General features: G+C 37.9%; 3 protein-coding genes across 4 annotated transcripts; 2 read left to right on the forward strand and 1 right to left on the reverse strand.

The window, feature by feature from the left end:
* Positions 1-3,216: 3,216 nt before the first annotated feature.
* On the forward strand, positions 3,217-6,282 carry LOC145908397 (mediator of RNA polymerase II transcription subunit 8-B-like). Its single transcript, XM_082995676.1, has 6 exons — positions 3,217-3,346; positions 3,428-3,546; positions 3,704-3,848; positions 3,914-4,057; positions 5,306-5,459; positions 5,807-6,282. Exons 1-6 carry the CDS (start codon positions 3,341-3,343, stop codon positions 5,884-5,886), a joined length of 648 nt encoding a protein of 215 aa, XP_082851802.1. The 5' UTR covers positions 3,217-3,340; the 3' UTR covers positions 5,887-6,282.
* Positions 6,283-9,383: 3,101 nt separating this feature from the next.
* LOC145901498 (uncharacterized) lies at positions 9,384-12,441 on the forward strand. The gene is made up of 2 exons (XM_082989198.1): positions 9,384-10,305; positions 11,966-12,441. Exons 1-2 carry the CDS (start codon positions 10,134-10,136, stop codon positions 12,130-12,132), a joined length of 339 nt encoding a protein of 112 aa, XP_082845324.1. The 5' UTR covers positions 9,384-10,133; the 3' UTR covers positions 12,133-12,441.
* Positions 10,138-13,967, reverse strand: LOC145901481 (uncharacterized). 2 transcript variants are annotated; one of them, XM_082989183.1, is made up of 7 exons: positions 13,691-13,967; positions 13,341-13,554; positions 13,225-13,275; positions 12,881-13,160; positions 12,703-12,825; positions 12,448-12,647; positions 10,138-10,276 (listed from the first exon to the last, which is right to left on the reverse strand). In XM_082989183.1, the coding sequence occupies exons 1-6, from the start codon at positions 13,881-13,883 to the stop codon at positions 12,477-12,479; spliced, it is 1,032 nt and encodes a 343-aa protein (XP_082845309.1). In that variant the 5' UTR covers positions 13,884-13,967; the 3' UTR covers positions 10,138-10,276; positions 12,448-12,476. The 2 variants fall into 2 exon arrangements, with proteins under 2 accessions (XP_082845309.1, XP_082845313.1); XM_082989187.1 differs by lacking the exon at positions 10,138-10,276 and adding an exon at positions 10,319-12,054.
* Between the last annotated feature and the right edge of the window lie 408 nt (positions 13,968-14,375).

Genomic DNA, 14,375 nt, shown 5'->3' on the forward strand with positions numbered 1-14,375 from the left:
GGTAGAGATCCCACGTATTCCACCAGTATGACCTGAAACACGGGTGTTTTTGCGCTTTTTTGCATTGCCGGTGACGTCACATGCAATCAAGTGCCAAACCACTTTCCGCTTCATTGGATTTTTTTTAAATCTCAGTATCAGTCAAGGATAGAGTGCAGAATAGCGTGAAAGTAATAAAAATCGGTAGAGATCCCACGTATTCCAGCAGAATGACCTGAAACACGGGTGTTTTTGCGCATTTTTGCATTTTTGCGACGACAAAAATTCTGGACAAATACAGAGATTTAAAAAAAATCCTATGAAGCGGAAAGTGGTTTGGCACTTGATTGAATGTGACGTCACCGGCAATGCAAAAAAGCTCAAAAACACCCGTGTTTCAGGTCATTCTGATGGAATACGTGGGATCTCTACCGATTTTTATTACTTTCACGCTATTTTCCACTCTATCCTTGACAGATACTGAGATTTAAAAAAAATCCTATGAAGCGGAAAGTGGTTTGGCACTTGATTGAATGTGACGTCACCGGCAATGCATTATAGCGTAAAAAGATCCGTGTTTCAGGTCATTCTGATAGAATACGTGGGATCTCTACCGATTTTTATTACTTTCACGCTATTCTGCACTCTATCCTTGACAGATACTGAGATTTAAAAAAAATCCTATGAAGCGGAAAATGGTTTGGCACTTGATTGAAAGTGACGTCACCGGGAATGCAAAAAAAAACGCAAAAACACCCGTGTTTCAGGTCATTCTGATGGAATACGTGGGATCTCTACCGATTTTTATTACTTTCACGCTATTTTCCACTCTATCCTTGACAGATACTGAGATTGAAAAAAAATCCTATGAAGCGGAAAATGGTTTGGCACTTGATTGAAAGTGACGTCACCGGCAATGCACAAAAAAACGCAAAAACACCCGTGTTTCAGGTCATTCTGATGGAATACGTGGGATCTCTACCGATTTTTATTACTTTCACGCTATTTTCCACTCTATCCTTGACAGATACTGAGATTTAAAAAAAATCCTATGAAGCGGAAAGTGGTTTGGCACTTGATTGCATGTGACGTCACCGGCAATGCAAAAAAAAGCGCAAAAACACCCGTGTTTCAGGTCATTCTGATGGAATACGTGGGATCTCTACCGATTTTTATTACTTTCATGCTATTCTGCACTCTATCCTTGACTGATACTGAGATTTAAAAAAAATCCTATGAAGCGGAAAGTGGTTTGGCACTTGATTGAAAGTGACGTCACCGGGAATGCAAAAAAGCGCAAAAACACCCGTGTTTCAGGTCATTCTGATGGAATACGTGGAATCTCTACCGATTTTTATTACTTTCACGCTATTCTGCACTCTATCCTTGACAGATACTGAGATTTAAAAAAAATCCTATGAAGCGGAAAGTGGTTTGGCACTTGATTGAATGTGACGTCACCGGCAATGCATTATAGCGTAAAAAGATCCGTGTTTCAGGTCATTCTGGTGGAATACGTGGGATCTCTACCGATTTTTATTACTTTCACGCTATTCTGCACTCTATCCTTGACAGATACTGAGATTTAAAAAAAATCCTATGAAGCGGAAAGTGGTTTGGCACTTGATTGCATGTGACGTCACCGGCAATGCAAAAAAAGCGCAAAAACACCCGTGTTTCAGGTCATTCTGATGGAATACGTGGGATCTCTACCAATTTTTATCACTTTCACGCTATTCTGCACTCTATCCTTGACAGATACTGAGATTTAAAAAAAATCCTATGAAGCGGAAAGTGGTTTGGCACTTGATTGAAAGTGACGTCACCGGGAATGCAAAAAAGCGAAAAAACACCCGTGTTTCAGGTCATTCTGATGGAATACGTGGAATCTCTACCGATTTTTATTACTTTCACGCTATTCTGCACTCTATCCTTGACAGATACTGAGATTTAAAAAAAATCCTATGAAGCGGAAAGTGGTTTGGCACTTGATTGAATGTGACGTCACCGGCAATGCATTATAGCGTAAAAAGATCCGTGTTTCAGGTCATTCTGGTAGAATACGTGGGATCTCTACCGATTTTTATTACTTTCACGCTATTCTGCACTCTATCCTTGACAGATACTGAGATTTAAAAAAAATCCTATGAAGCGGAAAGTGGTTTGGCACTTGATTGAATGTGACGTCACCGGCAATGCATTATAGCGTAAAAAGATCCGTGTTTCAGGTCATTCTGGTGGAATACGTGGGATCTCTACCGATTTTTATTACTTTCACGCTATTCTGCACTCTATCCTTGACAGATACTGAGATTTAAAAAAAATCCTATGAAGCGGAAAGTGGTTTGGCACTTGATTGCATGTGACGTCACCGGCAATGCAAAAAAGCGCAAAAACACCCGTGTTTCAGGTCATTCTGATGGAATACGTGGGATCTCTACCGATTTTTATTACTTTCACGCTATTCTGCACTCTATCCTTGACAGATACTGAGATTTAAAAAAAATCCTATGAAGCGGAAAGTGGTTTGGCACTTGATTGAATGTGACGTCACCGGCAATGCAAAAAAGCGAAAAAACACCCGTGTTTCAGGTCATTCTGATGGAATACGTGGGATCTCTACCGATTTTTATTACTTTCACGCTATTCTGCACTCTATCCTTGACAGATACTGAGATTTAAAAAAAATCCTATGAAGCGGAAAGTGGTTTGGCACTTGATTGAAAGTGACGTCACCGGGAATGCAAAAAAGCGCAAAAACACCCGTGTTTCAGGTCATTCTGATGGAATACGTGGGATCTCTACCGATTTTTATTACTTTCACGCTATTCTGCACTCTATCCTTGACAGATACTGAGATTTAAAAAAAATCCTATGAAGCGGAAAGTGGTTTGGCACTTGATTGAAAGTGACGTCACCGGCAATGCATTATAGCGTAAAAAGATTCGTATTTCAGGTCATTTTGCATGTAAACTTGGGACTTCTACAGAGTACGAGTATTGGTACGAATTGGTTAACAAGTGAAATATTTTGCAAAATAATGCTTACTGGTATGATATATCCCCACAATAAACTCCTTTGTATAAGTTAAACCTTTTTGTGCAATGCTGCTCATTGATGCGGAACGGATTTCGCGAAACAATAATTTTGGATTCCGCCAGGATGACAGTAGTGTTTTTTTCTAAGGTGTATATCTTATATGGTACATTCCCTTAAACGAGATAGTATAGTCCATGGAAATGTTATACCAGATTATTCCTGTTTTTTTTTTAACAGTCCAGTCTGTCACTATTACTCCAGCTAGCTGTGCTTGCGGGAGTTTTGCATACGATTCACTGCCGTTCTAAGTGCCAGACAAAAGATGCAGGTAAAAACCATAATGACAAAAATATTGATTATTTGGTCCACCCTAATGAATGTGGTAATGTTTTGTTTTCTGTTGTTTTAGGGTCCAGAGGGTAAAGCTTTGGAGGGTTCTGTAGATGCACTTATCACAAGATCAAAAGATGTTCAAAAGTCATTGGAAGACTTTCTTCACAAAATCGACCACGATCCTTCACTTTCATGGTTGCCAATAAGAATTTGTTTTTACAAAATCTCCTGATAGCTTAATGGCTTACAAAGACAGATATAACAACTTATGAAATTTCAAAAGTAGTCAATGTAACTAAAATTATAGTTGATTTTTTTATATATTCTATCCATTCATTTGATGTTTTTCCAGGCCTTCAGTGTTGGACAGCTTTGCACTGCTCTCTGGACAAATAAGCTCTTTGCTTACAGCAATGAAATCGGACAAAACTCCTCCATTGAGAAACTATCCAGTTGTACCTTTACACTTATCACAGGACCCCGATCCACATCTGTTGGTGTGTTAACATAAGAAATATGGTTGCTATAAACTGATCGTTTCTCACCAAATTTGGTGTTACAGAGGTTGACTGACAGGCGAATGTCAATTATGTCCCATGCTGAGGTACCAGACTACCTCAGAACTAAACCAGATCCTGAAGTGGAAGTTGCTGAAAAACAACTTATCAGTGATGTGGGGGCTCAGGCGGATCAACTCAGTATAAATGTATGTTTTTTCCTTGTTTTGTATTGTAAGGTTGTGTTAGGTACAAACTACCAAAAATGAGTCATAGTTTTAGAATAAAATCCATGACACCTCTCTCCCCCTAACACAGAGGTGGGCAACTTTGGCATGAGCAAATTCCTTTTTTTTTGTATCAAATTAAAACATGTCCAGAGCCACAAAGCCCAAGTTGACAGGGATTATTTTGAGCCTTTAACTCATAAACAAAATAACTGTGTTGTGTCAAATGATATAGCATCAAATTGTATCCATCATAGTCTGGCTCCAATTTCTAACTACAAATTCCAGGCAATTTAAACACACCCTTGCATCACTACTGAATTAAGTTATGTGATTGCTTTAACTTAGTTTTGAATGTTTTGTCTTTGCTAGACTTTTTTGAATTCAAGATTTTTAATGTGAACTCCAATAAAATTACAAAACGTCAAAACTATCGTACCAAAATAAATCCTAATTTATTCTGCCACAAACTACATAATCATCTTATCTTCTCTCTTCAACTAGTAAAATACCATTGCAATTACTGCATAAGTCACAATGAGTGTATTGGCGTGATTACAATTAGAATGTAAGCTTTGTATTGCTTTAATAATTATACACTAATATCGCTTGAAATTACTGCAAATAATGAAAGCAGTCATTATTACATAAAAATGTTATTGGGCTAAAAATAAATGACTTTAAAATCTTTAGCTGTGACCGAATAGATTTGGCAAGAAGAAATTTCAATACATCTCTATAAGTAATACGTTTACTTAACACATTGAATCGTATAACGTTGAGTTGTGACTTACATTTGTAGTGGACAAAAAACTGAATTCGAGTTTCGTCCAAAAACCTCCACTCAGGCACGAATGAAGAATTGAAAATGTTTTGTTGAATGCAATGTTTGCATTTTAGGACGTTATTTAGTTGTTATTGTTGTAGTTTGGAAATCGTTATTCTATCAATTACACCAGTGTTTCCCAACCAGTGGTACGCGACGGCATTCTGGGTGGCACGCGCGAACCTTTCCGTAATTTGCTGATATAGTTCGAATTGAAAAAACCGTAAATGGTCCCAAAATGTTCGTTACTTCATCCCCTAGGTGGTGCGCGTCGAAATTGTTTACCTCCAAGTGGTACGCAACCACAAAAAGGTTGGGAATCACTGAATTACAGTAGCTCTTAAATACGAATTTGTGACTATTTAATTGTGTGCGTCACAATCATTATAGATCTTAAATTACAGCAAGTCAACCAGTTTAACAAACAATGCAACAGAATCCTGGACAAAATTAAGAACGCGCGAGCAAACTGGAGAGCAGATGCCATTCAATCAGCTTCCACACCAAGCAACCACAATCCGAAGGCAACAAATGAACTGATTGCTGCAACCAATTATGGTGAGAAGAATGCGAGCAGCTTGCGCATTGACCGCCACGTGGCCCACATATCTGCATGGTGCTGTTTTTTTGCGGTCTAGAGAATGCTAGTTTTAACTCTGCATTAAATTAGTGCACTTACTTAGCCAGGTACATATAAAGTGCTGCTTAAGTAAGTACGTCAAAATGTATAACGACAGTTTGTAATTTCGGAAGTTTGTTACAAAGTAAACTTTTTTGACAAATTGTAACCGGAAAAAGGTTGTTGTAGTTTCGACCATGAATGAAAAATTATCATCTTTTGGTTATTTAAAGTATTCGCTCCTATTTTGCCCTACTGGTTTGATGGAAATATTTCTTATCAATAGGTCGGGGCATCAAAGCAAACACCGCAATAAGTCAGACACAGAACCAGTCAATGGTTGGTACGAGTTCAGTTGTTCTCTGAAGCGGGAGCTCATCTCAAATTTGTGACAACAAATGACAAACCAAGCACTAAAGATGAAAATAGGAACAACGGGTGCGGATTTGTTCCCCCAATTTCGAAGAAAAAGCTTTTCGCAAAACTATTGTTTGTGCAGTTATATTTTGCGCGTGGGGCTACTAATGCTTCGTGTTTGAAAAGGACATTTTGTTCTCATCGGAAAAAGAAAATAATGCAAATATTTTATAGCTCTGTTTTCCGGTCATTAGGTTGTATATGATGCGATATAAATACCACAGGATGAATCAGCAATGGTAATACACATTATTTCCAAGTGTATCACAGTCCCACCCATCATTATCGTCAACCTGGCATTTACTTGAACCACGCCAACCCTTCAATTTCCGTGTCATGTCATGTACTGCTAATGGCGATTAAAAACGATTCTTATTCAGGTTGCTTGTTTTTGTTGTGCAGTTGTTATTCTCAGCAGAAACACCCTGTTGCAGATGAGCGTGCTAATATGTTAAGGACTGGAATGTCTGTGGTTCCCAAATGCTCCAGGCGAAGATATTCAATTTATAACAACACGTTTCATAAGTCGTGCCCAAACACATTAACTGGGGACCTGAAACACGCGACAATCGATTGTCCCAGAAAATTACAGGTTGGTTTTGCACAGTGACGAAAAACACTTTGGACGTTTAAATCATAAACAAGAATATGAGGAAAGCTAGAAAAATTTCGAACCTTACAAATGCACAGGCACCATACCTTCTGTTGCGCTTTCGAATTTATGAGCTTAAAATTTGGTTACGCACATTTAACAAATTTAATATTGGGGCGATAACCAATTTGGGAACGTACGGCTTTTCTACCTGGAGGCCCCAACCATTATTTCCCTTATTTTTGTCCCCACAATCGCAAAAGCGTATTGGTTGACACAATTTTCCTTTTCCGGTGCTGAGAATATCACAAATTGCTTTATTTAGATAGCGGCGCGAGTTGGGCTACACGCATTAGGTTTCACTGTCAGACGAATATTTTGGGAACCTGTGATTTGGATGCATTCGTCAAGTGACGCATGAGGTTACTGCTATTACTTTCCCGGACAAACAGTTTACCGTATCATCGCGCGACGTTGCCGATTTCAAACATGCATAAAATCTATATGAGGAAATTACTCACAATAGAAGAAATATTGAACGCGTCATTTTGAGTCACAACCATTATTACAGAACTATCGTAAGGTGAGATTTCAAAACAATGCTTCATGTTTTGAAGCTCTAGCTCTTTGATGTGTTTGTAAACGCCAACAAAACGTATTTTTATACATTGTACGCTCGGATGTTGACCTTTTGTTATCGGTTTTGTTATTAGTATACTTAAAACTTTACTTTATTTGAGTAAATGTGAAGAACAAAGTTTTTTCACGTCGTTTACAAACATAAGAGTATTTCGGGGAAAATACGAAGCAATAAATCGTTGCGGGTGTAATAAGAAATTTCAATACCTTATACAGCTTATCTAACTACAGTTACAAAACTAACACTTTTTTATCGAATGAAAATGCTTTTGAAAAGACTATTTTTTCTAGATAAGATCAAACGTTGAGACGCAGAAGCTTGGCAATTGCTGTGTCGTGAGACCTGGCGATTGAAATTATGTTTTCTCTTAATGTGAAGTTTGTGGCGAACACTGAATCACTTGGGATCGTGACTCGTCTAAAAATGGTGCGAACTATCACGAATGGATTAAGGCCGGTTTGCGACGGTCTATTTTTTGAAAAATCACCCCGTAATTAACGTGCGCAAAGTGCAGTTTGGGGTACAATTTCAAATTACCTCTTGCATAGATGACAAATCTGGATGCATAATTTAAATAAAAACAAAAAATGGAAACGTATGCTCATGGGACTTTTTTCAAACCATATCCTAAAAAATGGAAACGAAACACTTGTTTATCTGTTGGTTTTGCGCATATTCAACTTTGGAAGTTTAAACTTTTTGAAACATACAAATCAAAGCCCAAAAAGGTTCCAACTCGACTACATTTATTATATAATCATCATTAAAGACTTTCGACAGTTATTTTACGTGTAATATGTGAAATATACTATAAGCAAAATACTAAAGTAACCTACGGTAGGCCTATAAGTAAAACTGTACTTGGTCCTAGACAAGCAAAAATAACACCAACATAATTCCTACAAAGTAGTAAGTTAAAATATGCGTGTGATTAATTGGACGGACGGTCATTCTTCAAACGATTTTTCACTGTAGTTTTTTCGCCTCGAGGTTCGTTTGCGGTCGATGACAAATTCTCCAAAATATGCCGCGGGAAAAACATTTTGCCAAAAGTCTCGCTCTACTGCCGTCGTAATGAACTGGATAAATGTCAGTGCGTGCAACGTTCTTGTCACCTCAACACATTAAAACTTGGATTTTGTGTTCCTGTGCGGCCACATTTGGCTATTTTGGGTCGTCGAGGTTTGTATTCCCTGTTCAACGTTTTCTCCCCAAATAAAATCATTGATTAATAATCTCGTGGTTACTAAGCGCCTATTTTCCCACAGGAAAGGATGCATGGAAGCATGTTATCGCATTAGTGTAAACGGCACGCACAAAATTTCCGGATGACATCACTTTGCCCCCCCCCCCAAAAAAAAAAAACTCCAACTGATATTTCTACAGAACAGTTTGGGTCGGAATTTCGGAATTGGTTCACATTGAAAAGTTTATGGCAAAAGGCAAGCGAACGTGGGCTAAGTCAAGCTCTGTACTGATTAAACCGGGATGTTCTGTTTAAAAAAACCACGGCCACACCGTAGCTGCAGGGTATTGCGATACGGGTGCCAATTTCCGTAGATCAAGTATTTCGCGCACGAGAATGGATTATTTTGGCTCAAGGAAAAGCGGCCGTTTCACTTGAAACCACCTGCCAAAAAAGTAGTTATCTGGCGTATCATACGCTTGTAACTTGTGGGCAAAATTTACGCGTAATTCTCTACCTGCACGTTGGCATGGGGAGATTTTGCAATGCATCTCAAGGCAAATCGCAGCGAACGCGAAGTTGTCACGAATCGGATAGTACCTGCGTCAGTTCCCACGGGCGAGCTCCATATATTGCGCAAGTGTGCATTTCAAAGGCGAGGTGGTTATAGATATGTCGAGGATGACGCTCCGTGTTGAAACCGAACCGGGAACTGCTGACGTCATGGGTAATATTTTTGTTTGGAGAAAATTTTCATGTGAAGTAATCACCACACAAAGAAAAGTCTGGGCGAAATTGATGGGAAAGACTGATTTTTAAAATGTATTTATGTTATCCAAATTTAGGTTTGTGTCGCACCTGCTACCGAATAAACAGCCTTTTTACCGTTACTGCAATTTCTGTAATACAAAATATATATTTTTTTTAGTTGAAGTCCTTATAATTTGTAACAGAACTGTAAACCTTACTGGTCGTTAATGCATTGGTGAAATAATATCTTCATTAAAAATTCGTAAACGAAGATTTCAAACGTTGCAAATACGATCGTGCATATATACTGAAAATGTACACATAGGTATAAACCCACCAAAAAATATATACAACGCATACCACAAATATTATGACAAACGTAGGAACATAAATCACGGTTTTATGAAATAATATCTTGATTAAAAATTCGTAAACGAAGATTTCAAACGTTGCATATACGATCGTGCATACACTGAAAATGTACACATAGGTATAAACCCACCTAAAATATATACAACGCATACCACAAATATTCTGACAAACGTAGGAACATAAATGACGGTTTTATGAATCTTTAAAACAAACAACCCAGGGTCTTAGCAGTTCTATTCCGACAAACTTTTATTGTATTGCGCATGACAAATGGCAACAATTTACAATATTTTAAAACACACACATTCAGGTTTGCTGCGGTTAGACTCAAATTTGGCCTCCAACCAAGTGATAGTGCGAGGGAACCGGAGATTATCGCAATACGCAAACAAAATAAAGAGAAAAACTACTTTATGCCAGCAGTGTTGGGTGGCACTCGATAAAAGCGCCCGCGGGCGTGTTTCGCACGGAGCATAGAGTGGACCAGAAAAACGTGATGCGCCGTAAGACCCTTCAAACTAACGGAAGAAGAAATCGGGACTTTATAAAACGGGCAAAATCTTTGCTGGAGCGTCGAGACACCTGGAAGTCTGATTCGTGAACTCACAGACGCAAGTTTTCTTGAAATCGCTCCGACTCTCGCTGTGATCACAAACATGAGGAATATAACTGCGATCATCTTTCTCGTGGCGATGATTTTCGTGTTCACATGGCAACCAGTTAATGGAAGAAAAGTAAAACTTCAGCTGCAGGAGTTTGTGTGCAGGCGCTGCTGGAGACTCTTGTATCGTCATTGCACCTACAGCGTTGGATTGACAAAGAGAAGTGGTAAGTTGTTTATTTATTTGGTAATCACGTCATTGTTATCGCCTATCGAAGTTTTCTTTTAACGAATAAAACATATGTAAAACATAATAAAAATTTTCCACTCTTCAATTCTTGGAATAGTTTTAATCAATATCCCTAACTTGTTTTGCTTTCGAATGAACTTCGCCACATATCATTCATTCACTTAAAATTATTGCATTGCGATAGAAAAAATCCGAAAATCTTTCTTTTAAAAAATGGATTTCCAATAAAAACATATAAAAAAGGATTTTAATCTGCCCTATTATACAAGTTGACGCAGTTTTAATTTTTTAAAAAATCGACAGCGCCCATAAACAATTATGTCTATAGGTATTTTTTATCCCCGCGACAATCGCAGATTTTTATCTTATCTGCTGCACTTTTGTGTTGCGGATGTGTTTGTGACGTGTGTATACGTGACAATGGTAATGGAGTCGCACCCAAACACGATATGAGCCTACATGAGCGTATATTAAAGAAACAATAAAAAATGACAAGAAACATATCACGCCCAATCCAAGCCGCGGTTTTGTCGAGTGCTCGTCAATTTGTTACGGCAAAACCATCGAGGCTTACTAATTCTTTGTTCGTAATTGTTCACCAACGCAAAACAGATAATCTAGAGAAAAGAGAAGCACGGCGCGCATGGTCGTGTTTTTTTCTCGCAGAATTTGTGTTTTTCGCCCGATAGCTGGGTTTGCTGTGACCACAAAATACTATAGCGCTCCAGGCGAGAACAATGTTCCAAAAAACGCGGTTCAAATTCATTGAAAGTTAAAGGATTCACAAGCAGAAGCAATTTTGCAAATAAAACTGGCATTTCTCATGTCGGGCGAGTCGTCCCATCGTGTTAAAAGAAATTTCTGCAAAATATTAATTCGCGCAATAACGCAATCAAAGTCAATGTGGCTTAAATGAAAATCACTATATTGTTATTAGCAATGAAAATTTTCGGCACATGTTTTATCAATTTGTTTTAATAACCCTTAAATATCTAAATTTTGAAAAGAAAATAGGCCAGCTTTAATGTTGATTTTTATTAATAGTCTGATCATTAAAGAGCTTTGTTGTTTACGTGACAATTGTCAGTTTGGCACCTGACCGAACACTAACGCAGGCAATTTACAAAGACATTACCCTACCGCTGGCAGTGTTGTATCTATCAAAACCAATATGGACCAAATCAGTAAAAATACTATCACTTAGAGACCAATGAAGGTGCCACAAAAAGGTCAATCTGTGTTAAGTAGGCCGAAATAAGAGATACCTCTCAAGACAAATGCTTCAAGTGGAGTCGTAACGAGTTCATTCTTCTTAGATGCGTTTGGCTCTTCACCAAACTTCTTTTACATTTTCCCCACGAATTATAGGAAGTTTAAATTGTTATATTAAGAAAGCTTGGTAGTACCACCAATTACTTGTACAATATGGATACCATATCCGGTCTGTCCGCCTAATTTATTCAAACATGCTAATTGACGTATAGGTGCGCTTCAACAGTTATACACATGAAGAAAATTGCATTTTGGAATTCTCAGGAACTCGAAATGTTTTTATCCAACTTTTTGCGATTTAACACGTTTGGTGCCAAATAATTATTAACCTAATAAAACTCTTGACAATGCTCGTTTATCTGCAGTGCTTGAATCGGAGGAAAGTGACCAGTCGGATTCCTCTCAGGTCATCAGGCATCACCTGGCGCGGAGAGCGGCGTCGCAAGGGCGCCGACTGCGAAGAAAGCCCCGAAGGCGAATCTTTAAACTCAAGATTAACTGTGGCATTTGTAGAAAGTTTTGCTTTAACTGAGATGCCGCCAGGCTTGTGCGCCCAGCCCAGTTTGTATTTATGTTCGAACGCCCACTGGGCAAAGGTCAGTCACTCGGAGAAGGCGCTGTGCTCCGAGCTTTTCCTATTCGTCAACAAACCGGAAATTGGACATACAACACAAACAAACACACGGCAATTGTGTTAATGTGGCATTTGACGATTTAGCGCATTTGGACTCCTTTTCCTTCTTCCATACCACGCTATTTTTATTTATTCTACTGCACTGTATGTTAAGCCAACTGAACCAAAAGTATAATATTATGTTTGCACTCGTATAAAACAAAAATGTACAACCTGAAAATATTGTGTTTTGAGATATGTCATCATGCCAGATACACATCCAGTAGTTGCTGAACTTCTGTTTTTTCATCTTCAAGACAGAACAGAATGCAATCAACCATTAGTTTAAATTCCTGGCTGTTGTCACAGATCATCAAGCTCAAACAATTAAGAAACACCAGAAGAAGATTTGAGGACAATGTGCAGCAACAAAACTGTCAACCAGATATAACAATAAAACTAAAAAGACCTTTCCATTAATATACCCACCCAAGTGGAATGTTTAATGTCTGTTCTGATACTGTATGGGATGTTGTTTGACTTCCAGTTTTTACTTCTGGCCAAGCTAATGAACCAATCAAACACATGGTCTTTAAATAAATTTGGAAACACCTTTGCAAAATATTGTTTTAAAACAAAGAAAAGAGGAAAACACTAGTCAACCTACCTCATAAATTTGAACAAGGATGGGTAATGATAATTTTGCTTTGCACTCAAATAGACTATGGACATATTCACAGTCCATTTTACAACTGTTAATGTTTTGGTATATATTAAGCAAGACTTCTGCAACTTCATTTACAGCCGGTGTGTACAACAGGATTGCACCCTTGTTACACTCCAAGAGAACACTTGCTTTTTGTTTGTTTGTTAAAGTGACTCCTTTTACATAACTATTAATTGTACAAAGTGAACTTAGAGATCTCTCAGTTTCATAGGAATGATAACTGCACAAAAAAAATACAAAACGTAACCAAATGAAAATCCACGATAACATTTATTTTTACTTACTTGTAACCAATCTTTTGACAAAGCAAAAATTCATTTCTGGGTGTCCAATTGCTACAAATACAACACATACATAAAAAAAACTACTAAGAAACACAAATATACAAAGGGTAACATACCCAGGATTGTCTGTTTGATAAGGTTTTTCTTGTTGAGAGAGAGGGGGCTTCAAAAGACGTCCAATTTGTTGCCAAGCCCACTCTGTGGATCTATGTTCAATGCTGTTTGCAGGTTGTTTAACAATAAACAATAGCAAGCACTGTATAACAAGTGTTGTCACTTCTTGGTGCACAAAAAATGTTGGCACCCAAGCAATGTGTCCCAAAACTTGACCTGTATATACACACTATGGTCATTCTGTTGTGTAATAGGTTGTGTTAAGAAATTACTGAGTTATTTTTAATCGACTGTTAGCCAAAAAACTAGTTGAAGAATATCTGAAGTATCATTTATCTTCAGGAAGACTTACCCACACTTGGCAATTGGGTAACAACTTTTGTGACATCGTTCACTGTAAGAATTGTCTGTCTTAAATCATGAAGAAAGTTTAGGACACTTTGCAGTTTAGACTTTACGGAAATGAACGAAACACAGCGGTCTTGCTTCCAACCATGCTGTACATCAAACAACCATTGCTGTAGGTCATCTTCACTCGTCGGCATATGTTATTTATATTAAATATTTCATTCTACCACCAACAACACATTGCAAAGATTTTTTTGTTTTTCCCGCGTATTGTCTCGTTGGCTTTGATTTGAATCGTGGTGTAAATAAATATGGCGCATGCGCAATTCATTGCTGGAACAAAATACCAATGGTCCATGACGTTTTGCTGCGTTTGATAGAAAGAGCATGTTTCATTAAGGTGGGTTGCGTGGATGAGCGAAGTTTTGCTTTAAAAGCTTTTTCCAGTAGCAAATAATCTTACAGTGGAGAATAGACAAACTCTAACTAGTATCCTAAGGAAGTGGCAAATATTTGTTACATATGCATTCTAATGTTGTTCGTTATTTTATTTCTGTAACTTCGATAGTAGATAGATGGTAAGAAGAATGGTTACCTAAATAAAAATGTCCCACGTACTTAACAAACAAACCATACCATACAAAACAAACCTCAAACGAAAAAATGTAGTTTTTTGTAAGTTGCAACAT

Source organism: Ascidia mentula, chromosome 1 (genome assembly GCF_947561715.1).
Source record: "Ascidia mentula chromosome 1, kaAscMent1.1, whole genome shotgun sequence".
In the NCBI taxonomy this organism is placed as follows: domain Eukaryota; kingdom Metazoa; phylum Chordata; class Ascidiacea; order Phlebobranchia; family Ascidiidae; genus Ascidia; species Ascidia mentula.